Source organism: Fistularia commersonii, chromosome 10 (genome assembly GCF_037954325.1).
Source record: "Fistularia commersonii isolate RoL2024-O1a breed Wild chromosome 10, RoL_Fcom_v1.0, whole genome shotgun sequence".
NCBI classification, from domain to species: domain Eukaryota; kingdom Metazoa; phylum Chordata; class Actinopteri; order Syngnathiformes; family Fistulariidae; genus Fistularia; species Fistularia commersonii.
Window position 1 is genome coordinate 3,465,712 of NC_141293.1, and position 25,077 is coordinate 3,490,788.

At 43.4% G+C, this 25,077-nt stretch overlaps 1 protein-coding gene across 1 annotated transcript; it reads right to left on the reverse strand.

Annotated features, from left to right (window-relative positions):
- Positions 1-6,213: 6,213 nt before the first annotated feature.
- On the reverse strand, positions 6,214-24,349 carry vapal (VAMP (vesicle-associated membrane protein)-associated protein A, like). Its single transcript, XM_086153374.1, has 6 exons — positions 24,183-24,349; positions 16,161-16,313; positions 14,819-14,922; positions 13,668-13,748; positions 10,002-10,202; positions 6,214-7,278 (listed from the first exon to the last, which is right to left on the reverse strand). Exons 1-6 carry the CDS (start codon positions 24,343-24,345, stop codon positions 7,117-7,119), a joined length of 864 nt encoding a protein of 287 aa, XP_086009500.1. The 5' UTR covers positions 24,346-24,349; the 3' UTR covers positions 6,214-7,116.
- Between the last annotated feature and the right edge of the window lie 728 nt (positions 24,350-25,077).

Consider the following 25,077-nt stretch of genomic DNA (forward strand, 5'->3'; position numbering starts at 1 on the left):
GCAGTGTGTGTGTGTGTGTGTGTGTGTTTCCACAGGTGTGTGTGTGCTCGTCCCTCCGGAAACCTGCTTTGCATTGAATCGGCGAGCTCACTGAGCCCCCTAGTGGCCACGGGTGGAACTGCACATTAATTGGAAGCCCCCAGAAAGATGTTTAATTCATTCATTCGTTCATTCATTTTTTTTTTTTAATTATTATTATCTCTAACGCTTATACTCCAGACAGGATGGCGGAGGTTCACCCTGGAACGGTTCTCAATTGATCCCAGGGCCAAAAAATACAGAAATCCATTCCCATCATACAAGTCATACAGACATACAACAACTCGCACTACACTGTGACGGAGAAGACCCCACTAGGAGTTGGTGAATCAAATCAAAAATCGGTACAAAATGCTTTACTGTCAGCTTGGATGTCAACCGAACATACATTAATATATTTTTTTCTATTTCTTTTGTTCGTTATCTAAGCACACGCCTATCGCAGGGGTCGGGAATCGACGTCTGGCGAGCCAGATGCGGCTCTTTTGATGACGGCATCTGGCTCGCAGATCACTCTCGGCTGATATTTCTTCACACAAGTAATAAATAATTCCGCATTGATCCATACATTTATATTATATTGCACCTGTTCAGGGTTGCGGATGGCTGATCCCAGCTGGACTGAACAGGGTACGCCAGGGTCCGACTTCAAAACTCTTTATTTTCATTGGATAATGCGTACTTGTGAGGTCAAGATGTAAACTTCCCTCCTTCTAATGAAAGTCAGCCGACTCATGTCTGTGTCTAATATGCGCTGATGAAATTTCAGCGATGAAACGGTCATATATAAAGCGACGCTTCCAGAGTGCAAGTCAGTCGGCGGCAACTCGGCGTACGGACCCAACAAGGGGACTGGAACTCAGCTAGCTTTGCTGGTTCTTTAGCAATACCGAGGAACGGAGAGCCATTCGCAGATGATCAAATGAAGCTTCACCTCACCAAGTACCAACCAGACTGCAAAACCATGCAGCACCAAAAGTAGCATTAATGGTAAAAAGTACGTGATGGACAGGCTGACAGACGAGGTTAGACAGGAATCTCCATGGACCGTGGTGTTTGCAGATGACATTGTGATCTGTCGTGAGAGCAGGGGACAGGTTGAGGAACATCTAGAGAGGTGGAGGTATGCTCTGGAAAGGAGATGAATGAAGGTTAGTGGCTGCAAGACAGAATATGTGTGTGAATGAGGGGAACCCGAGTGGAACGGTGAGGCTACAGGGAGTGGAGATAAAGAAGTTGGAGGATTTCAAGTACTCGGGGTCAACAGTCCAGAGTGTAGAAGAGTGTGGAAAAGAGGTGAAGAGACGGGTCCAAGCAGGCTGGAATGGGTGGAGAAAAGTGTCACGAGCACTATGAGATATAAGACTATCAGCCAGAATGACAGGAAAGGTGGAGGAGACAGTGGTGAGACCAGCGATGTTGTATGCTCTACAAACAGTGACAATGACCAAAAGACAGGATGCAAAGCTGGAGGTCCCAAGGTTGAAGATGTTGAGGTTCTCCTTGGGAGTGACCAGGATGGATTGGATCAGGAGTGAGTCCATCGGAGGGACAACACATGTTGGATGTTTTGGAGAGAAGGTCAGAGAAGCCAGACTGAGATGGTTGGGTCATGTACAGAGGAGGGATAGTGGATATATTGGTAGACGGATGCTGGAATTGGAGGAAGACCAGATTTATGGACGGAGTGAGAGAGGATATGAAGGCAGTTGGTGTGAGAGAGGAGGACACAAAGAATACGGTTAGATGGAGAAGATAGATTGGCCGTGGAGACCCCTGAAGGGTTAAACCAAAGGCTAAGAAGAATTTGTCACAGGAGCGCAGGACATGTATGACCAAGACAAAGTGACGACTGAGATAGTTTGGTGAAGATCTGGTGAAGAACCATGGTGAAGATCTGGGTCGATGGTTGCTGAAGGTAGAGCCGCCAGGCAGGAGGTCTAGAGGACAACCAAAGAGAAGATTTATGGACGTAGTGAGAGAGAATATGAAGGTAGTTGGTGTGAGAGAGGAGGATCCAGAGAATAGGGTTAGATGGAGAAGGTTGATTCGCCGTGGAGACCCCTGAAGGGAAGAACCCAAAGGACAAGAAGAAGAGTCCACTCCAGTAGAACAACATAATTAAAAAGAATAAACGAAGAGGCTTATTGCACTTTAATATTGTTGGTCTTACCTGAAAATTCCTACAGTTGCATTCAGTGTTCAAAGTTAAGATGTGGCTCTCAGAAATATTTTTAAACCAGGGGTGGGCAATCATTTTGGCTGGCGGGCCACATTTCTTATTTAATGTTTATGCCCGGGACAACTAGGTATCATGTAAATTGAACAAAATGAAAATTTTAATTCAAATATTTACATTTTTTGGCAATTTATTTCAACCTTTAAAATCTTTTTTTTTTTCATATAAATGTACCGACATTATTTTCTATGTCATCATCCATACAAAATTAAAAACAGGAGGAAAATATAAGGAGTTTCAAAATTCAATATTGATCAAAAATACTTTGAAAGAAAATTGTTTGAGAATAGAGTACCACGAACTCTAAATGAAAATATGTGCAGAATACGCTGGCAGCAGAGTTACAGTGCATGTTTTACACGGTCATAATTGGACTATATTCGTGCAAATATAAATAAAGAAGAAAAAGGTAAAATAATTAAGTACAAATGGCCGATATGTATGCAAATAATGTACGGTAATACGGTAGAAATGGCACATATTATGCCGATATGAATATTAAAGATACTGTATAATTAGTTAAGAAAACGCCAGGAGCTACACAATATAAAATTCAATTAAATTTACAATATAAAAAATATGTTTTCCTTTATGCTATGTATAAACAAAATGTGTTTTTTTTTTAATCAATGAACAACTGGAGAGAAAAAAAAATAGATTTCTGCATGCAACAAAACATTTGAGCTCTGAAAAAAAGAAGTTGAATTGAAGGTGACCTTGCAAAATACTCTAGTTGAGTTCTTCTTGTATTTTTGAAAAAAAAAAATAGCTGAACTCAAATGATCTCTGTTTTAACACGTTTTATTTAGATGTTACAAGATCGCCATCATCTTCAAATTAAAAAAAATCACATTTTGAAATTGACCGGACTGAAGTAAAATACAATTTAATTAAATACTTGATTATTTTATCTAATTTAAAAGCCACAGGGAGCCACAGCGGAGGGACCAAAGAGCCGCGAGTTGCCAAACCGTGGAATAATTGGTCCATATTCATGCAAATATAAACATTGGAGAAAAGGAAATGGTAAAATAAAACAGTAAAAATATGCATGCAATGTGAACGTACAAACATTGTATCCATCACAAAATGTCAGCAAATGATTGAGCTGCCCCGGGTGGAAATAATTAAGCAATAATTATAATAATAAATAATTGAATAATGAAATAAAAATAATAATCATTTAAAATTTGTAAAATTATCTAAAAAAAAGGAAAAGGGATAAAACCTGCGTGTACAATCCGCTTACCATTTAATGCTTTTGGTTTGGGGTCTTTCAGGGAGGGGAGGAAAAAAAAAAACACCAACATTGGGTACTTTGATATAAATATAGATTTATCTGAATTATCTGCACAAGAAAATTATGAAAAATAAGTTTCAGTGAAGGACAAGTCCAGACGGGGATTTGGAGAAAGAAAAAAAAAAAAAACAATCCCAAACCCAAAAGTCTATTTAGTTAGTTATGTGGTGCAAAGTCAGGCGGTTGAGCGGGAAGAAAAGGCGCGGCGGGTTGAGATGATTGATTTCTGATGTACAGTGTTGCGGCCGTCCGACGCCTAAAGTTAACATTTTTCATTTCTGCTCTGCCGGTTTATGATCCAACTCGGCTTTGGCTGCAGACTAAATACCCCGGCGCTGCCGAGTTAATCATGAAGAAACCGCTAAGATGCAGAAACCTTTGTAGGCTCGAGTTCCAACCTCAGATGTTTGCAAGCGACTCTCTGCAAACGATGGGAAGACGACTGGTATTCTGTTATTTTTTTTAAGGAATTCAGCTTGGAGATTAAAACTCGATTGTATGTTCTGCAAACGATTACATTTAAAAAAAAAAAATGCAGCAGTGTTTCTAGGTCGCCTTTTGAGCAGGTCAACATGATGCAAAAAAAATAAAAAAATCAAATGCAATTTTCGAGTTGGCCAGCAGAGGGCAGCAGAGACACTGAAGGACTTGAGCTTTTGTGTTTTGAAAGGAAAATCTAAAAACATCCAAAGTTCTTAGAGGTCTTCGACTCTTCTGCAAAACTCACCTGATCACGTGGCTCGGCGGGGGGGGGGGCTGTTTCCATGGAGACGGGTTTAACTAATGTGAAAGACAGCAGAGGCTTCCCTCAGGTCGAGACCACAGCTGCAGGTGACAAGGTGCTGTGGAGTGACCTGTCAGAAGACACACACACACACACACACACACAGACACACACACACACACACACAGAGCCCCCCCCCCCCCCCCCCCCCGAAGAATTTCTAGTGGTTAGAAGGGTATGATTTGCGTTCATGTGGCGCTCCTGGGCTCCAGAAAGGCTTTTGCTGATCTTAAAGAGTTCGAACTATGAGTATTTCTTAACGTGCACGATCAGGATAAAAAGCTTGGTAATTAGACTTTAAAAGAAAAAAAAAAATTACCACTAATTATCTACTTTTGATGGCTATTCTATATATATGTATTCATGGTTTAGTCTTTGGTATTAAATACCATCAATGGGTCATTGCTGTTATCTAATGCTTGGTACCGTTGAGTTGGGCACAAAAAGGAGAATTTGTGGCTTCTACGCCAATTAAAAGATCCAGAAATTAGTGTAACTTTCATTCGAGCATAACAGAAACATTTTTTTCAGGGAATCGCTAGAGTTTCAAACCCCTCAGGGACAATCGGAAGGAGAGCGACCCGTAACCCGACACTCTTTGACGGTTTACATGTTGCACTTTGGAATGAGCGGCGAGTTCAAGAGCAGCTGGGAAAACGGCAAGGACACGAGGAACAAAAAAAAAAAAAAAAAAAAAAAGACTTGGCATCAAGTCACATGGAAGAGTTGCTCCCGATTCATGTCCAAATCTTCTTGTCATGGCAACTGGACTTGAATTTCTTCCCTTGAAGACGTTTCAGCCGTCGTCCCAGAGGCTTCTTCACTTCCACCGACCTGTGGGGAAGTTACCCGATATAACAGCCAGGGTTTTGGGCGGGTCTAGGTTATGGTGGCTTGTTATGGACATGGCAGAAGCTTGGTCTAAGGCGGTTGATCTGCTAATGGAAGTGTCGTTGGTTAGGACAAAAGAGCGACTTTTGTCCTGGATTGGACAAAGACGGTTTGGAAAGGGTGGAGAAAAGTGTCAGGGGTACAATGAGATAGAAGGGTATCTTAAAAAGACATGCTGTATGCTCGACAGAAAGGGACAATGACCAAAAGAAAGAAGGGCTGGAGGTCGCAGAGAAGGTCAGAGAAGCCAGACTGAGATGGTTGGGTCATGTACAGAGGAGGGATAGTGAATATATATTTAGACGCATGCTGGAATTGGACCAAAGAGAAGATTTATGGACGTGGTGAGAGAGGATATGAAGGATACAGGATACAGAGAATAGGGTTAGATGGACTCTTGGTGACCCCTGAAGGGAAAGACGACTTGGATTGGAACGTGAAAAGGTAAATAAGAGTGAAACCTGTTGGATCTCATGGACCGAGGAGCCGGTTCTGGTGGCAGACGGCTCTGGTCGGTGTGTGCGGACCTACTTTCGGCCCATCAACTCTTGCATTTCCTTAACAAGCCACAATAACCTCTGCGCAGAAGTGAAGAAGCCTCTGAGACGAGGGCGGAAATGTCTTCAAGAGGAGAAATCCAAGTCCGATTGCCACGACAAGAAAGATTTGGACGAGGAGTCACCGAGAACTGGACGACTGAGAACCTCCAGAAATCCCGTTTCATTGGCTCACCGCTAATTTGGATGCGCCTTTACAAATACAGGGAGCAGGAGTTTAAGGAATATGGTTAGGGAGAACTTACCCAACTAGACTATTTCAAAGTAGCAAAAAAAGAAACTTCATTGTATCGCTGGTGGAGACGCTTCATCGACATCGGCCGATGAGAAGAAGGTACCGAGTTTCCGATGAAGAAAGATGAGCGACAACGGACGACATGAGAGAGACTGGGAGAGGTCGGTATCAAAACCACTTTTCTTCATTTTTATTTTCAATGCTTAATACCATGGAACAGGATTTTTAAGAATGGAGACCTTATTTAATGTTGCCTCAGAAGGAATATAAGATTTGTATAATAATAACAATAATTAGTAATAATAATAAAGTCTGCATTGTGTTTGTCAGGAGAGGGAAAGGACATAAATGTACAAGGAGAGGCACCTATATCCCCAGCTGGACCGGAACATTCCAAGACAAGAAGTAGAAATTACAAACTCGACAGATTTCACTTCGGCGGCGGTCCAGCGGAAAAAAGGAACGGGATTTTTTTTTTTTTTTTTTTTTCTGATGGAACTTCTTTCCTGTTTTGTTGTTGTTGTTGTTGTTGTCGTTTTAAAAAGGATTTAAAACATGGATTTACAAGACACCTAACATTCCGTTCGATTCCTATTAAAAACAGAGAGAGAGAGAGAGAGAAAAAAAAACAAAAAAACGAAACTGCTTCTTGTTGATGTTTCGCTTTAGGTGCATCGGGATACGACTTTGGACGTCCTGCCACGTTACCTGTACGACCCAACCGTCTCCGACAGAAAACAAACAAAAAAAAAAAAAAAAAAAAAAATGAAGCGATGAGCAACCGTTTCTCTTTTTGTTCTTGTCGTCTTCCTTCCCTCCGTTCCGCTACTTCGTGACAACTGTGCGAGGTGGTAAAAAGGCGCCGCCGTCGGATGATGCTGTACAGACGTGTTCACTGGAGGCCACGATACCAATGATATGGCAAAGTCGACAGAGAGACTTCTCGGTTTTTCCTGGCCTTTTACTTCTTTTTTTTTTTTGAAATCCAGAGCCGGGTTGGAAGTGGAGGAGGGGGAGGGTTGGGAGTTGTGGGGGTGAGAGGAGGGGGGGATCGGGCGTGCACCTCCCAGTCTACAAGATGAACTTCCCTAGGAAGAATCCGATGAAGATGGCTGCTATGACGACGAGAAGGGAAGGCAAGGAGGCGGCGCCCATCTCTCGGCCGGGGAGACTGGTCGAGTTTGAGGTCATGTGATCGGAGCGGGGGGTTTTTCTCATCCTAACGCCTTCATCCTGCAAGAGATGGGAGAGGAAGATCTGAGATGTGGCTTTCGATCTGGGATCGGCCGTTTTCAGGGAGCGCGTGGGTGTGATACCACTAAGAGCCACCGGGGGGCGCTGTTGCGCATTGTGCTCAAATGCAAGCTATGGGAGGAACGGGGAAAAACTACCACATTTTCCGCACTATAAGGCGCACTGGATTATAAGGCGCACCTTCAATGAATGGCCTATTTTAAAAAAAAAAAAATCATATACAAGGCGCATGTAAAAGAAGCTAAAGTAGTGGCTGGGGTTGCGTTATGTATCCACTAAATGGAGCAGTGCTAGAGGGAATGTCAACAAAACAGTCAAACTTTATTAATAGAATACAAGTAGACGTTCTGACAACTCCGTTCACTCCCAAAACAAGTTAATGCATTCACAATACGGTACCGTACGTACCGGTAGCTCATACCGGTATTTGCACCGCCTTCGTTGAAAACAATGTATTTCCAACTCCATTTGTCACAGTTCAAAACATTTCACAAAACGAAAGCACCAAGAAGGACCGCCTCTAAATTCATTGATGTTCATGTCTCTAGCTAGCGCTGTTGCCTTCATTGGGATAGTGACTGTAGAGATGCTTCGACTTGCTGCTCTCTGTTCGACAACCCGCTGTTCAAGTTTGTCCTCTAACTGTAGCCATCTTGTTCCCTCGGAAACTCTGTTTGGTCTTCTTTACTTGGCGCAGGTCCTCTTGTTGCTTCCTCCACTTCTGCACCATTGATTCGTTCATCTTGAATTCTCTTGCCGCTGCTCTATTCCCATGTTCTACTGCGTGACTGATCGCCTTGAGTTTGAACTCTGCATTGTAAGCGTGTCTCTTGAAAGGAGACATTTCGGGGTCTTTATACAGACGCCTGTACCGTTTTTACCACTGCTAATTCAGCGACGCGCACACACACACACACACACACACACACAAATGGAAACAAAAATCCACGCTTCACGCAGTCATATGTCCCAGCATGCACCGCGCGCTACTTCTTCTACAGGAGAAAATGGAGTCGGCGGTTGCTTCCCGTAGTTGTGAGAGATCTTGTGGCTCAATATTGATCGATATATAAGGCGCACTGGATTATAAGGCGCACTGTCGGTTTTTGAGAAGATTAAAAGCTTTTAGGTGCGCCTTATGGTGCGGAAAATACGGTGCATATTAGAGAAGAACGTCTCTTTTTGTGTCTCTTTCTGCTGTTGGTATTGGCCCGGAAACCCGGGAAGTGAATTCTGCACCTCCTCTTTTAAAGCAGTGGTTCCCAACCTTTATTGCACCATGTCCAAAAGATACTTTCACAGAACGGCCTTTAAGGCAGATAAATACATATTAATGTATGAATATTCACTTTTTTTTTTTTTTTTTTTAATTCAGTGGACCCTCGCTACTTTGGATTTTTTTTGTAATTCAGTTCTCAGGATTTATTTTCCTTAAATTTGTTTTTTTGCAGTATTTCAATTTTTTGTGACGAAATAGCCACATTCTAGCCTAAGGACAAAAACAGTAAAAAAAAAAAAAAATTCAACTACAATTCATTTTATAAAAAATAAGATCTCCTTTGCGAAACAAAGATGCCCCGAGTTGCAAACTCATACGGAATAACATTGGCTAAGTAGATCTGTAAATCCCATCAAAATGATCACGACTCGCGGAAATTCACTTTTCTTGCAGTGAGGGTCCACTGTGCGCCAAAGGCTTGTTTTTTAATGCAGGGTGCTTCGTCTCCAAGCGGCGAAGCAGTTTTGAAGGCTTCAGTGCCTCATTGGAAAGCCAGTTGCCACATATAATGAAGAGCGGGCTTGGTATGCGGGAATCACCTGTGGCCATAAAAGTCAGTCTTTTCCCCTTTGCAAATAAACTTTGCAAAAACATTTGTTTTCACACATTTTGCTACCTTGTGGGTTTAATATTAGCGTTAATGTATCACGTCTATCATCACGACAAGCTTCTTGACGTATCAAGGGTGAGACATCGACCGATGGAACGGAGGGACTTTGGTCATTTTTCAAAATAAAAACACAATGCAACGGAAATAATGCAAGTTATTTATTCTTTCTGCATGGCCCGGTACCAAACCATCCATGGACCGGTAGCGGCCCGCGGCCCGGTGGTTGGGTACCGTTCTCCGCTAAATGCCTCCAACAGGACTCTGTCCGATTGTCTCGTCTCTACGGTTCCACCGACTCGCACCGAATGAATCGGCGGAAATTAATTCAGATTAAAAACGGTCAAATTTACATTTAACAGGGTTTTGGAGAGACACGTTGCTGAGCTGGAAGGGATTTGGGTCAAGTGAAGATCTTGACAAGCAGACCTTGAGCGTTTGAGAGACTCCTGAGCAGCTTCTCAGCTGTGGAGCGTTAGTACATTGCAGAAGCATCGAGCACGATTGGTCGAAGCAACGTCTCGCAAAATCATCGCGACGGGAATCTGAACTGTTTTTTCTCCCAGCAGCCTTTGCGGCGCCGGCGGCATCGCTCCCCTTTTCCCTCGTCGGGCCGCCTCCACGGAGCATCTAGTCCTTCGCGATACGTTCGCAATCGCGGTTGTTGACCCTCCGCCGTGTTTACACGTGGTCATTTTAAAACCCGCCACGCGCTTTGTGAGATTGACTCAGAACTGGATTCGGTTCGGCGATCCTTTCTTCTGTTGCGACTCCCGCTACGCAGTAACCCGCTTTTTACCGGTTAGCACGTCTGACCTTTAATTGCCGGTTCTCCTCGGCCAGCTTGTTCATCTCCGCCTGCAGCCTCTTGCACTTCTCCATCACCTTCTTCATCTCCGAGTCGTCCGCTGTGGCGGCGGCGGCGGCGACGGCCGCGGCAGGAGTCACGGGGGCGACTGTCGGGTCCGCCTTCGCCGAGTTCATCACGGGGGCGGCTTTGGTCACCTCCACGTCATTCTGTCCGACGGGGAGAGAGGAGGTTAACCTCGAGACGGCGGCGGGCGCCAACGCAAACAGCCTTGTTCAGGGCACAGACATCTGCTCCATTAAACAGACCGGGGAGGAAACGCGTCCTTCCAAATGTGACGTTTGATGTGGATCGTGCGAGTCGGTGCCGAGGCGATGAAGGAAAACGCCGACTTGCGTTGTGGAAACCGAACGGCACTTCAGACGACGCGCGCTGCTGCGGGAGGGGGAGAGTTCATCGAAAACGAAGGTTCGACGGAGCTCAAGACACACACCCGACTCATAATTCGTGATGACGCGCGACATAGCTTGGTCTATCTGTGCCGCGGGGATTTTGGCGCTAGGTAGTCAACTTGTGATGGTGCGTCATGTTACTGTGCTGATGCTTGAGCTGCCCCAGATCAGGTTAGGCCCCAAGTTAGGCTATGCAGTGTGTGTGTACGTTTGTGTACGTCTTTGTCCAAAAAAAAAAAAAAAAAAAAAAAAAAAAAAAAAACACTAACCCCAGCTTACTGTTCTGTATATTTCCTGTGCATCTTGTATTTGCAAGTGTTATTAGCAGTCCTTAAGTCCTCTATTGTAAGTCGCTTTGGATAAAAGCGTCTGCCAAATGTATTGTAATATTAAAAAAAAAGTAATGTGATTTTCTTTCTTAATATTTGAATCCCTTCATGCTAATTTTGGCGAGCAAGAAAAGAAAGTGGTCGGACGAATATGTACAATATGGACTAACATATATAACGCTGGTTTTGTTCTTCGGAAACAGTGATGTTGATGCACGGTTCATTTTGTAGAACAGTGAAACATACACCCGTGTCTTGAGTTCTAAAAAAAAAAAATAATAATAATAATCTTATTTTTCCAATAAAGAAGGGTTCGGAGAATGCGCATATGACACTGATGGGGTGTTAAGAATCTATCTAAAACCAATCATTGCGCAAAGGGCTCAGACTGATGGAATAAGAAAAGCTGTAAACGCATCAGGTGCAAATGGATGTTTGCGACTGAGCCATTTTTTTTAATTTTTGCTTTCCCCCCCCTTCCATAAGCAGCTTATATGTAAATACTTCTTGTCCTGTCCAATGCAGCTACATTCTAACACCAATCCGTGTGTGTGTGTTCCAACCTTTGTGTTTTTTTGTTGTTGTTTTTAATTTCCCCCTTTTACATTTTGTCTGCCCTAAAAGAAAATCCCTCATGGAAGATTCTCTCCTTACTGTTCGGACAAACGGCACCAGTAAAATCAAAGTTTAACAGCAAACACATCATGTGCTCTCAAGTTGTCCTGCCATGATTTTTTTTTTTTTTCCTCCTGAGCGTCCATGTTTCCTTTACAAGAGACAAATTTTAAAACGAGTGTAACGCCGTCCGGAAACCAGATGCCGCGCTGACGTCCGCAGCAGCGGCGGCGGAGGCTAACTTGAGCCGGGCCGGGTGACATTTGCACATGAAACCAGGAGAGTCGGCTGAGCGGCTTCGCTAACCCAATACTGCAATGTATGCCGGCTTCGCTTAACCATAACCCAGAAGAAGTTCACCGGGGGGAAAAAAGAAAAAAAAAAAAAAACTAACAATAACTGCACTTTCTTTTCCCCCTGACTGTAAATGCACAATTTAAATAAATAAGAAAAAAAAAAAAAAAAAAAAAAACAAAGGTCCGGTTTGTTTTGCTGGATAGGTGATCTGAAGGGTAAGTAGTAAACACACAGTATGAGGCTCCGATCCGCTCAAAAGGTAGCCTGAGAGATCAGATCCAACGAGCATTCAGACAACAGGTGTTTTTTTCATTTTCATTTCACCTCCGGCTCTCGCGTTTCTTTTCTCACAGTTTTCACAGCAGTACGTCTGACAGCGGCCCAAGTCTTGGATGGGAGGGGGGATCCATCGCACAAAACATTGAGAAACAGCGCTCACCCTCTCTACACTGACTAAAACACTTTTTTTTTTGTTTTCTGGGTAAATGATGAACGACAAATGAAATGTTGCTTTTTTTTTTTTTTTTTTGGTATGAGCTATGGAATATCATTGTCTGGGAAGACACAATGCATTCATTACTGGAGGCCGGAGCCGATCCGCCCTCTATTGATGCCCTCTTAAAATAATCGCCTAAACCATTTTTTTTTTCAGAAAACACAAGAAACTGAGCCATATGTTGAAATAAGGAGTTGATTTAGAGGGGGATCAATTATTTACAGTCAATTCTTAGAGTCACTCATTCACACATCATGCAGACATACAATAACAAACATACATCTCGGCAATTTGGAGTTCCAGAAGATCCTACTGCATGTTTTGGGCAAACCCCTGCGAAAAGTTGATTTCTGCAACTTAGAGACGTGATAATTTTGATGGTTTCCACGGCTATATTAACCTAACGAACCTCACTCATCCCTTTACGAACCTCCCGCAAACTGTTATCAAGAATAAGAACAACCTTATTTATCCCGAAGGAAATTGTTGTGCCAGGGTTACAAGAAAAATAATAAATAATAGTAGAAAAATTGTATAAACAGTAAAAAAATAATAAGAGAAAAAGGGAGAATAAGAAAAACAAATAAAATATAAAGTGTCTTAAGTGACAAGTGAAAACTACAAAGTGTCTTAACAAGTCAAGATAAGGAGTGCACAAGAGTATGAAAAAATATTGTACAACTGTATTACGCTTCCCTCACTCTTATAAAGTACACTAAACACTTGTGAATTGTAACGAACAATAAACACTGAACACTGAAATTTATTTCGTCTCGTCGTCACCCGTTTTGCCGTTTTACTGACGTATAAGGTCTCTGTCTTCCTAATGTTAGCTTAGTCTTTCTTAATGCGACGAACTTGTTAACGCTAAAATAGCGGCCAACTTCACCAAAACCCCTGCTTTCCTTTAACGTATCAGTAACTTTTATCTTTTCAGCAACTTCCTGCTACGGTAGCAGACTTTTGGGTAGATGCTGGGCGTTTAGGCAGCGTCGTAATATTCCGTGTGAGATATCGCGTGGGTGCAATGGTCGCAGCAAGAGTTAGCGACGCTAAGTATCTTTGTTTAGCAAAGGAGATCTCGTATTTTATTTATTCTATAAAATGAACTTTTGGTTTAATTTTCGATTTATTCGCTGTTTTTCTTCTTAGGCTAGAATAGTGCTATTTCATCACAAAAAAAAAAAAAAAATATATATATATATACACTGCAAAAAAAACACAGAAGAACAATAAAATCGCGAGAACCGAATGACGAAAAAAATCCACAAAGTAGCGAAAAGTAGCCGCGAAACTGCGAAGTAGCCAAGGTACACTACTTTCTAGCGGAGTTGGTCGATGTAATGATAGTCAGGTTTATCCCCCAGACAGGTTGACTTTTTTATTAAACTTGGCTTTCCTTCTTCTTTTCACAGCGCAAGAATCCGGCTATTGCATGTCGGGCCGGGATGAAAAAGGTTTGTGACGTGCGGCGGCGTCTCTTACCACTTTATCGTTTTCAGAAGGCAGCTCGAACACACATCGCAACTTGGAGTCCATGAGATCATCGGGCTTAGCGTCTTTCCACTGGCGGGGATGAAAAATGTGCATGTTATTCATCGGCCTAAACGGCGAGCAGCTGGATCTCACACACACACACACACACACACACAAATACAATCCCCATGAAATGCAAGCCTTGAGTGTTTGGATGATACATAAACCTAAAACATGTACGGTTTCAAAAAGCTGTACAAACAATACAAAAAAAAAAAAAAAAAAGTCAAGACATTTTGTGTGGATTTAAAGGAGGTCTCTTCAGAATGGCAGAGCCGGCTTGTTAATGGGAGACGTTTGTTTGCGATCCTTAAATATTTAGGCGCAGAACCGGCTGGGAGAGGAGAAGGAGGAACAGGGGTGCTTTCCAGTGGCGTCCGGGGAGAATCGCATCTCACGCGTTCGGTCGGGCAACGGCAAAAGGAAATAATTGATCTGATAAATCAGTAACCTTGTTAGATTCCAGTTTACTCAGCAGGAAGACTGAGACCTTTGTTCCTCCACACTTTCTGCGCTCGCCCAGAGTTTCAACAAGTCATGGGTTGTCGGGGCAGTTTGAGTCTTTGCTGCCCCCTGGTGGTCGAGGGCTGCGTTGCGCTTTTAATCGGAGGTTCGTAAAAGATTTTGATGGGGAGATTTGGAGAAGAAGGAAAAAAAAAAAATCTCCGCCTGCCGGGGAATTCCGAAAGACGACTTCCGCACATTTATATATTTTTTTTTTCCTCGGATTCGCAAGAGGAATTAAAATGGTAAACTGGCGTAACGGCTCCAGAGGCAGAATCCTCCTCGGCGCAGAAATGGCTTGATTTGAACGAACCGAAAACCCGTCTTTCGGGTCGTTGTATCACCTCGGGTATTTCTGTTTCGATAAGCGCAATATCTGCTTTTAAACGCGCCAATGAGCGGTTGTGTTGGAACTGATAAGTGAGGTTGGAAAGGTGGGGAAACGGGCGAGGGAGTCTAGCTGTGACTAAAGCACGCGGGGAAAACAACCGGCCGGGTTGACCTTCCGACAGATTTAGAAAATATCGAAATGACATTGCGATGAAAAGGTCACGGATACACACGGATTTCTGGAAAGCTAAACAGATCGTACTCACCAATGAGTCCATGTCGGAAACGTTTGGCGGGGCGAAAATTGTCTGCACCATGAATTTGTGTTTACTTTTCTCGTTAGGGTCATAGTCGAAGGGCTGCAGCATAACTGTGAAGACGAAAGGGATAAGAAAAAAAAAAAAAAAGCACTTTAGAATTACAAGAAAAATATAACAATAACAGATAATAGTAGAAAATTGTATAAACAGTAAAAAAAAAAAAGAGAAAAAAGCAGGATAAGAAATACAAATAAATTATAAGGTGTCTTAAGTAGCAAGTGAAAGATAAGGAGTGCACAAGAGTGTGAAAAAATATTGTACATGTAGCTTTTCTAATGAAACATGCCTGGATGAAACAAGTGACAATTGTAATATTTCTCTCGTGTGATTCGACGATCGAAAGTTCACATGACATTTGACTGAACTGATGGCAAATCACTGTTGTAATCTTACAAATACAGGAATAAATGTTTCTAGAATAACCTCTGCAGACGCACTGTGAGATAACTCCAGAGAACTGTGGCTACAGTTAGCTTGAAGCCAATTAATATTTATAATAATGCATTTCACAACTTGAATGGCAAAGGATCGGAGGGACAAGTATTAAAAAAAAAAACAAGGTAGTCGAAATACAACCAAAAGGATACTCGACATCTTATGACGAGAAGAGAATGACAGGGGCCAAAACATAGATAAACTACAAGGTCCGTGTGATACTGAGAGATAGTCGGGTGAATAAATGCTGCGGCAGTGGCTTCATACAAAAAGATTGAGAGGAGTATTAAAATATAGGATTTCAACGCGAGCCTGGTATTAATACTTGCGATGAAATACAGTCAGAGGCCACTTTGATATTGATATAAATCATACAATGTCATGGAAGGGGAAAAAAGGAAAAAAAAAAAAAAGGTTGTAGGGAATACGTCTTAAGCATTTCTGTCAGGCCTTTGACAATTGGTTTGTTAAGTCGGTTGGCGACTTTAATTCCATATTAAAATATAGGATTTCAACGCGAGCCTGGTACTTGCGATGAAATACAGTCATAGGCCACTTTGATATTGATATAAATCATACAATGTCATGGAAGGGGAAAAAAGAAAAAAAAAAAAAAGGTTTGTTGAATACGTCTTAAGCATTTCTGTCAGGCCTTCCACAATTGGTTTGTTAAGTCGGCTGGCGACATCTTAGGAAAGTATAAACTGAGACATTAGACACAGCGTTATCCTCGATTCGTTTGATTCTCTTGTTCTTCCCGCAGATTTTTAGACCGACAATGGTTGTAATTCCGGGTATTTTTAACAGCGGCTTTAAAACCAGACGTGTAAAGACAGAGGCAAAAGAAACTCACCGGAGATGTTGACAGTGGCGCCGGCTTCGATGACGCCGCTGTTCGGCCGTACGCAGTACCTGCGCGGCGCCGTCGTCTTCACTTTGAAACACACTTTTCTGTCCGAGGGGTTTTTCAATTTGAGGTTGGTGGTGACGACATCTGTGAAGGGACCTGAGGAGCAGAGCGGAGCAGAGACGGCTTGAAGTCACGCTGGAAATGAACGCAGGCAGTTTAGGCCACTGCTTACTCAATTTAAGACGGTTTATTTAAATTTGAAAAAAAAAAAAAAAAAAAAAAAGGTGGTGCTGCTTCATTGGATTGCAAATGGAAAACAATTACCCATTGACCCTGCAGAACTCGGAATATCATACAATAAATGGCTACATCGCATGCCTGCGGAGATGAAAGAGAGAAAATTTAATATTTCTAATTGCATTTCGTGCTCTGCAGAGAGGGCGAGCGAGAGACAGGGCCGTAGTATTTTAGTGCACGCTTCAAAAAAAAAAAAAAAAAAAGGGCTTTAATAGATCTGCTGAATGAAGTGTCAAGCTTTAACTCGGTTATGTCTACAGGATTAAGAGGATTCCGGGTTTTCCCTGCCTGTCCGACAGAATTACTGAGGCGGCCGTGCTTCGGCTGGCACAGAGTCTTGTGTATGTCTTGCTACGTGCGCGCTCGTATGCCACAAGTCATTGCCTGATATAGCTACACCCTGCAGCCATGTACACTTTATGTTGTCACAACTCATACGGATGCTAATTATAAGCGTAATTCAGCACGGTATGATCATGTAGGCTTGGTGTCGGCGTGTTTACATTTCTTTTTTTTTTTTTAAATGGAGCCTAAGTACAGCATTAAGGTTCTCCTTAAAATGTGAACGATGCGGCCGATCAAATCCAGAAACATTTTAAATGAAAGTCAAATGAAACAGTAGCGACACCCTGCAGCCATGTACACTTTATGTTGTCACAACTCATACAGATGCTAATTATAAGCGTAATTCAGCAGTGTATGATCATGTTTTTTTTTAATGAATATGATCATGTATGCTTGGTGTCGGCGTGTTTACATTTTTTTTTTTTTTTTTTTTTTAAATGGAGCCTAATTAAAGCATTAAGATTCTCCTTAAAATGTGAACGATGCAGCCGATCAAATCCATAAAAATTTAGTCAAAGTAAGTCAAATGAAACAGTAGCGACACCCTGCAGCCATGTACACTTTATGTTGTCACAACTCATACAGATGCCAATTATAAGCGTAATACAGCAGGGTATGATAATGTTTTTTAATAAATATGATCATGTATGCTTGGTGTCGGCGTGTTTACATTTTTTTTTTTAATGGAGCCTAATCACAGCATTAAAATTCTCCTTAAAATGTGAACGATGCGGCCGATCAAATCCAGAAAAATTTTGAAATGAAGGTCAAATGAAACAGTAGCTACACCCTGCAGCCATGTACACTTTATGTTATCACAACGCATACAAATGCTAATTATAAGCGTAATTCAGCGAGGTATGATCATGTATGCTTGGTGTCGGCGTGTTTACATTTTTTTTTTTTTTTTAATGGAGCCTAATCAAAGCATTAAGGTTCTCCTTAAAATGTGAACAATGCGGCCGATCAAATCCAGAAAACTTTTGAAATGAAGGTCGAATGAAACAGTAGCTACATGCTGCTAGCAACACAACCACTGGCGATAAATAACAACACAAATCCGCCTTTGCTGCCGCTTTCAACTATCGTCAGAGTGGGAGGCAGACGGAGGAGGGCTTGCACGGCTGCTCCGCACCGTCCATAAACCTTCGCTGCTTGTGGGTGGAGATGCTGCAGCGGCGTCCGCCGGTGACCGACGGACCGAGCCGAGAACTCGCGCATCATGTCATGGGACTCGAGTAGCAACATGCCGCCGGAATACGAGGTAAATGCAGAACGTCGTTCCGCACTAAAAAAAAAATCTCTTTTTGCACAAGGGGGCCTAGAGTACAACAAATATGGTCACACGGAACCATCATCGACCGACAAGCGGGATTCTCCGGCTTCACCAAAGGTACCGTTAAGAGACAGAGTGCGGCGAATATCGGCGATGAAATCTGCTACCGGCTGCATCATCGTTCCAAGAAAGCACCTGGTTGCCGGGATGTAACGATACACCGCGGCCGCACCATATTGCAAACATATAGCCATTGTGACTCTGCTGGAGTGGATCATTGTCGTCTCAATTACGTCGTGATCTCGAACGCGTGAGGATATAATGGGTTTCCAAGCCTCGATGACACGTCTTTGACCCCAACATGCCAGGAGGAACCAAAAAAAAATAAAGAATCTACGATAATCCATTCCCTTGTGTTCAACCTGGATAAACAACTAGTTTTTTTTAGTTAACTGGTGAAACCCATCTAGTTGTACCTCTCTATGTTCTCTGTTTTTGGCACCATTTCTAAAAATGGGAGTGCTTCAACTCAGCGACCAATAACACGAAAATACTACCATTCCTGTCACTGCACACAATGATAAAAGATTTAGATGGTAATAAGAGCCACTGGAAATAGTACACTTGTGAATACATGGAAATATATCAAAAAAAAAAAAAAAGACAAAAACAATTTGGACAGATGAGCTTGAAGCTAATCCTCAATATTGGTTTCAAATAATGGCCTCGCTGTGGTGAATTGAAATTGGCAATAATAATTCCTATTTAGGCTCAAGTACCGTCGGTCTTATCCTGGTATCGCTGCAACCCCGCTGTCGACGCCGCAGTGGTACGTTCCACTTCAAAGTACGACTCGAAGCCGTAATCCGAAGCCGATGTCGGGTTACGTAATGGACAAATTTGAGCCTCAAAAAAACCATACAAGCCAGTGCTTCTGTCTTCGAAATTTAATATTTGAAAGAAATATCCTCCGCGTTACATTATTGATTGTATTTGCAAATGGTATTTCCAAAGTGGTGTTGGCGATAAAGATGAAATAAAAAAGGGTCTTAATTGGAATCTCCGTTTCCACCCGAGACGATGTAGCAGCGCAGAGGGGACGGGGCTCAATATCCGAAAACGATGGGAGTTTATTCCCCGAGCACAAGTTGATGCCGATGTCTCATGTTCATATTGGAATTAGCATCTCGTCAAAGCCGGGTCATATAGCAGGAGCTCAATATTTAGATCTGCATCTTATGACCGAGCTTCCTCCGAATTAGCTCCTTAACCAAGGTCAGCCCCGTGCAGCTTTGATGGATCCATGTTGAAAACAAGTTCCCGCCAAGTCATAGGTAACGCAAACTCAATAAGCAAAAATTAGCCTGGGAGGCTGGGGAATCATGTCCCATGATGCATTAGCTAATTCACCTGCTGTATTACATCCAGAAGTCCAATTTAAATTTCATTTGATACGGCGAGCCGACATTTCGACGAAATGGAAATTTTCCATTACGAGATCCTGAGCGCGATTTTTGGTCCAATCGAGGTTAGTCTGTACCGCCTCAATTCTAAAGGATCCACGTACGTCTTTCGCCCTCACGGATGAAACTCTTCAGATCGGATCTCCCTAAATGATGACGAACACATCTTGCTGATTTTTTTTTTTTTGCCTAAAAGCCAAACATCGAGTGGCGAGCAAACAGCGCGGGCCGTCTGGCCGTGAATGGCGACCGACGGCAAAGGGTAAACAGTCCCTGGGGGAGGGAGGGACTGCGGTCGCACCTTCCTTGGTTGGATCCAACCATGAAGTCTTTACCTTCTTTGTGCGATTCGTACGGCCGCGGGGAGGCGAAGGGGGAGCGCCGCGAGCGGGAAGTTCACGGGTAAACAACTGTTATCGAGGCCACGTTGAAGCGCAAGTCGCGGGGATTGTTTTTAGCGCTTGCGCTTTTATGGATCCAAACTGACTCTGCAAGGTAGACACGGCTGCCGTTTGCATGTGCTCGTACACCGGAGGACGGACAAACGGCGAATCGCTCGCCGGGCGCGAACGGTACGAGCTGGAAAAGTATGACAAGTATGCGCCGCTCTAGAATGCGTGGCCTCCTTCCTATATTTACTGTTGCTTCAGCGGAGCACCGGCCTGCCTGGTAAAGACTGCGTTAAAGTTTGCGAACGGTTCTCGACGTGAACGTCTGCGCATGAAAACAACCCGCAGCAGTTTTTACGTAAACTCGCGAGTATTTTCTCCTTGTTCAGGGCAGCGTAAGGGAGCTGCGGTCGTATTGAAGCATTAGTGACGTTGGATTCAACGTTTACAACCGAGCGGTTTAAACCTCTGCGTTATCTTTAAAACGAGCCGCGATGAATTTTTAGCTACTGTGAGGACTATTATGTCAAGTCACAGCAAGAAACATGTGTATGCTCACTTTGTTTATCATTGATACTTGCGGTTTCATTGGGATTATTTTTGCTCTAAATTGAGTTTATGATTATCAGACATTATTACTCAGTGACCAACTAGTAACACGTTGGTTGTTTCTTCTTAAAAGCCATTTAAATAACTTAAAAAAAAAACTGACACTGCTTAACCAAAGCGGGTACTGGATTGTGGCTACACATCAAATGGCGACTCACGTCTTAAAATTTCCATTTTAAAACATAAATTCCAAAGAAATCCATAGCTAATCACCAGCGTCATGTGTTCCCAGTCCCAGCCTGTAGAAATATGTAAATACCCTTCAGCACGTGACATGCTAGGTTTCCCCTGTCTCAACATTTCATTTACAAGCTTATGCCCTCCCCAGTACTCTCAGTACTTTGACAAATATGACTAATACTCTTTATTGGTCACATTTGAAACATTTTAAGAATATTTCACGACACGCCGTGTCTGGCGTGCCGTGACCGTGGACCAGAGCCCGCTGTCGGTAATCCTTCACACCTCCAACTCCACTGATAAGAAACGGTGCGTGACCAGAGGGAAGTGGTTGAACTAGAGCTTGTGGGGCAGGGTTGAAGTGACAACTGGGTGAGGGTTTTAATAAAAAAAAAAAAGGCGTGGTGCGAAGACAAAGACATTCCTGCGAACCGCGAACACTTTGGTCGGCGTTGTGGAGACGACATTTAATGTGATCGTGTACACGAGCTACCGTAAAGTGTGTGTGAGATACATAGTGGAGACTTTCCTCACTCAACCGAAGATATGAGCAGGGAGACCAAAGTTACGGGGGGGTTTGTCAGGATTATATTTATTATCCGCCCCCAATTCAGAACAGATTAGAGTGATTGAAAACTTATTTTTCTAACTATTTTTGGGTTAAAACCCATGCCCCCCCCCCTAATTTGGATAAAACCGTGCTTTGAAAAATATTTGGTTTGAAGAGAAATCCAATTAGCCAAATAGAATTGTAAAACTTTGCTTTTGAACCGTGCCTTCGACTTGGAACTTTGTAAGAACTAGTAAAGAGAAGAAAAAAAAACTTTTTCCACAAATGTACTATCGTGAACAGCAGCCCCTTCCCCGCCAGCGTCAGACTAAACAGACGAAAACAGATACAACAAACTTATAAAAACCTTGCATATCAAAGAGAGTCAAAACAAAGGCCCAAAGCTAGGAAATTGCCAACGAATATATATATATATTTTTGTAAACTTTGCAGTTTCCACTCCTGAAAACACTCCATAAGAGAAGACAGCTATGGCTCCGGTGCAAGAAATGAGGCTCTACACCCACTCTGTATCCAACGGCTGACAGAGATGCCACCTTTGCTCAGGCAGCCTCTCTCATCTTGTTGCATGTATGCCGAGTTCGGGTCCCCCAGGCCAGTCCCGGGCTAAAAATACCGGCCAGGGAGAGGAGGGCTGCCCCCTCTAACTTGCTGGAGGAATCCCAGCAGTGGCTGTGAGACAAACCAGCTTTCGCATACATGTCGACCGATTTAGCTCCGGTCTCTGTGACAGTAAGGCGAGCCGCGGTCGTCTTCCTGTTCCAGAATCGGTTTGCGATAATGCGGCTTCCACCTGAAAATCGCAGATGTATTTTCGGCGACTTCTCCTGAGGCACTCGGGGAGTGAATGCGAGGTATGATCTCTAGTTCTGGCTCTTGGTGTCGAAGCGCAGCACGTGAGGGGTTCAAATGTTTTCAACCGGCACCCCGTGGGAGAAGCACATCACTGCTCAGCTCATGCCTTCGACAACGTTTTGTCTTAAAACAAAAAAAAGGGGTGTCCGAGTTATGATTATCAAGAATATCGCCGCCATTGGGTCCGACCGTTCCCCCAAACGAAGGGCTGAGTTCAATTTGATCTCGGAAAATCCAAACCTTGTGACGGATCGCTAATGAGAAAACGTCTAATTAGAGCATGATTTCTTAATCGGTTAAATTGACAAGGTCCATGGATCAGTTTATCACGAAACATGTCCCAGCTATTTGTCTCTGTTGATACACATTGGAGGTTCAGCGGGAGGACAAGCGCTCGTGTCTTTGGGTTTCACTGCAACAACAGGCTGAAACCTCAATACAGCATGCAAACCAGATGCGCGCGTCCACTGCCGTACTTGAGAACGCCGAAGAAGTCGACAGCTAAAACGGGACCAAAGAAAGTACTTTCCGGTTTGATCCGATGCACGAATAAATGGCAAATAATGACACGACTTTATGATTTGATATTTAGGACTCTCCTTACCAATCGAATACAGCTTTTGTCCGTTTGCGTGTCGTGATCCATGTCGTGAAGCTGTGTAAAGATGTGATAACGTACGAGTTATCGCTTCGTGATACGGGTGAACAACTAAAAGCCTGCACGAATTAGGGTAGTGGTGAAAAGATATGCATATCTATAAACCTTTCCGCTCATCTGGTTAAGTCGAGGCTTGCAACAAAAGTCCCTTTGCACTTCCATGGAGCAAGACCGAAGACGAAGGCCTTGGGTTGATGACAGTGCCAGCCTCTGGAGGGGAAAACACTACCCTTTCTGCAGGCAGCTTGCACTAATGCGAAACTGTAACAAATGGAAGCAATGCAAAGAATTCCCAGGCCGAAACGTGCTATAGTTAGCGGGCAGCTAATAAGATGTGTGTTTTTTTTCTCCCCCCTCGATCTTCTGCAAAACACCTCGTCTCGGCTTCCTTGCGAAGCTCGATCAGATTGTAATGGTCACTTAGTGACACAAGCAACAGTTGGGAGTCCGACTAATGTCACAGGCTAAAGCTACACGTCGGATCTGACTACACGAACACGGTCGTGAACAGCTGGAACACCGAGAGCAAAGGCGGTAGTGTTGACGGGGAGAAGCTAACAATGTACCAAGCAGTCATATATCAACTTTAACGTTAGCCGGCTAGCTTTAGCTACCGCTAGCCAACGACTGGGCGACACATCATGGAATGTTATCGCGGCCGCGCAATCGGTGATAAAACCCCGGGAGATTTCTTTCAGGCTGCGTGAATTGTTTGGAAAGACAAAAAAAACAGCGAATAGTAGAGATACACACGTCGGCGGTTAAGGCGTAGGGTGGGCCACTTCAACCTGCCTGTGGGCTAGCGAAGTTTATCATTTCAGCTGTCAAGTCACTTTGCGGAGCTTGGGATCGGGGCGTGCGTAGGAGACGTGTACCCGAACATCCGCGGAACTGGACGGGGGGTCCTTTTTGAAACACCGGGGTTTTTAAAATCAAAATTAACCATAAAATAAGTGGTAGGTATTCGAGTGCAAGAGTAAAAGGTGAAACCTTAGGAAACACTTAGCTAGCGTTCCTAGCAACAGCAGAGAGGGCTTGTGTTGCTTCGAGGAGGCAACACACTCACTATAAACCCGACTTCCAGACACCGGTCGCGGCCCGGAGTTCCCCCGCCGCTCCGCCGGGTGTTGTCAACCCGCGGGACACGAAAGGCAGGCCGTCACGGGACGACACGCCACGCCGGCTATCCACGTCACTATAGTGCGGGGCTAATAGCGGCCCGTCTTGTCACTAGCTAACTTAAAATGGCGGTGAACGCTAGCGAGCTAGCCAACCAGCTAGCTTAGCAGGCTAGGCGGCTAGCTGGCAGCGAGATCCTCTGGAGGGAGCGAGGAATCATCGCAGTCGGGGAAAGTCCACGACCGCTCGCCGGCGAGTCCTACCTTTAAATCTGAGGTCGGAAGGAGGGTCGAGAACGAGGATCTGGTCCAACTTTGACATGGTCGTCCGTATTGTTTCGCGGAGGGGACGCACTTCGGAGCAGAGTGTGGATCCCCGGGCTTCCACCGCCGAGGAAAACGCTGACTGAGCTCCGCGGGCGAGCATGTGGCTACAAATACTGGAACGCGCGGCGGCGCGGCTGCGCGTCCTCGTGGCTCCTGAGACTGATGCGATTATTGTCCAGTAATGAGGTTACATTGATTCGGTTAACTCGCATTTCGGTTATTTTGCGTACGAAAAAAACATTTCGGGAAAAGAAAAACAGCTTATAAAATGAGAATCCCGGTTTGACCCACGCAACAGCTGAGGCGATGTGCCGGACTCATGCAAAAACTGTCAGTTTAAGAAAAAAAAAAAGGATGCATATTTTACCTTTACATTTATCAACGCATGCAGACACTGTCATTTAAAATCAACATTGTACATGCAAGAAACGAATTCAAAGAAAATTTTGACTTAAAGGTGTTGATGCCTTTATATTTTTAAACAAAACGAATTTAAAGGAATGCACATTTTAACTTTACGCTTTAAAAGGCATGCAAAAAATGGGATTTAAAGGGGAACAATGTACATTTTGTCATTTTACTTTAAAAGGCATGCAAAAAACAATTTAAAGAAAATATTTTAAATTTTGACTTTTAAAGGCGTGTCTGCCTCTTTCTAAACAAAACAAATACAAAGAAATTCTCATTTTAACTCTGTTTAAAAACGCATGCAACTGCTGTCATTTAAAGATAAACAGGTGCACATTTTACTTGAACATTTTAAGTTTTGACTTGAAAAGGCATTTCTGCCTTTTTTATAAACACGACAAATTGAAGGAAATGCACATTGCAA

What these genes read in the sequence shown, in the direction of transcription:
- vapal (XM_086153374.1), bottom strand. Translation starts at nt 24,345, where the DNA reads ATGCTCGCCCGCGGAGCTCAGTCAGCGTTTTCCTCGGCGGTGGAAGCC. An exon ending in TTCCGACCTCAGATTTAAAG is followed by an intron (nt 16,314 to 24,182) that starts GTAGGACTCGCC and finishes TCTGCTCCTCAG; the next exon opens with GTCCCTTCACAGATGTCGTC. An exon ending in CGCCACTGTCAACATCTCCG is followed by an intron (nt 14,923 to 16,160) that starts GTGAGTTTCTTT and finishes TCGTCTTCACAG; the next exon opens with TTATGCTGCAGCCCTTCGAC.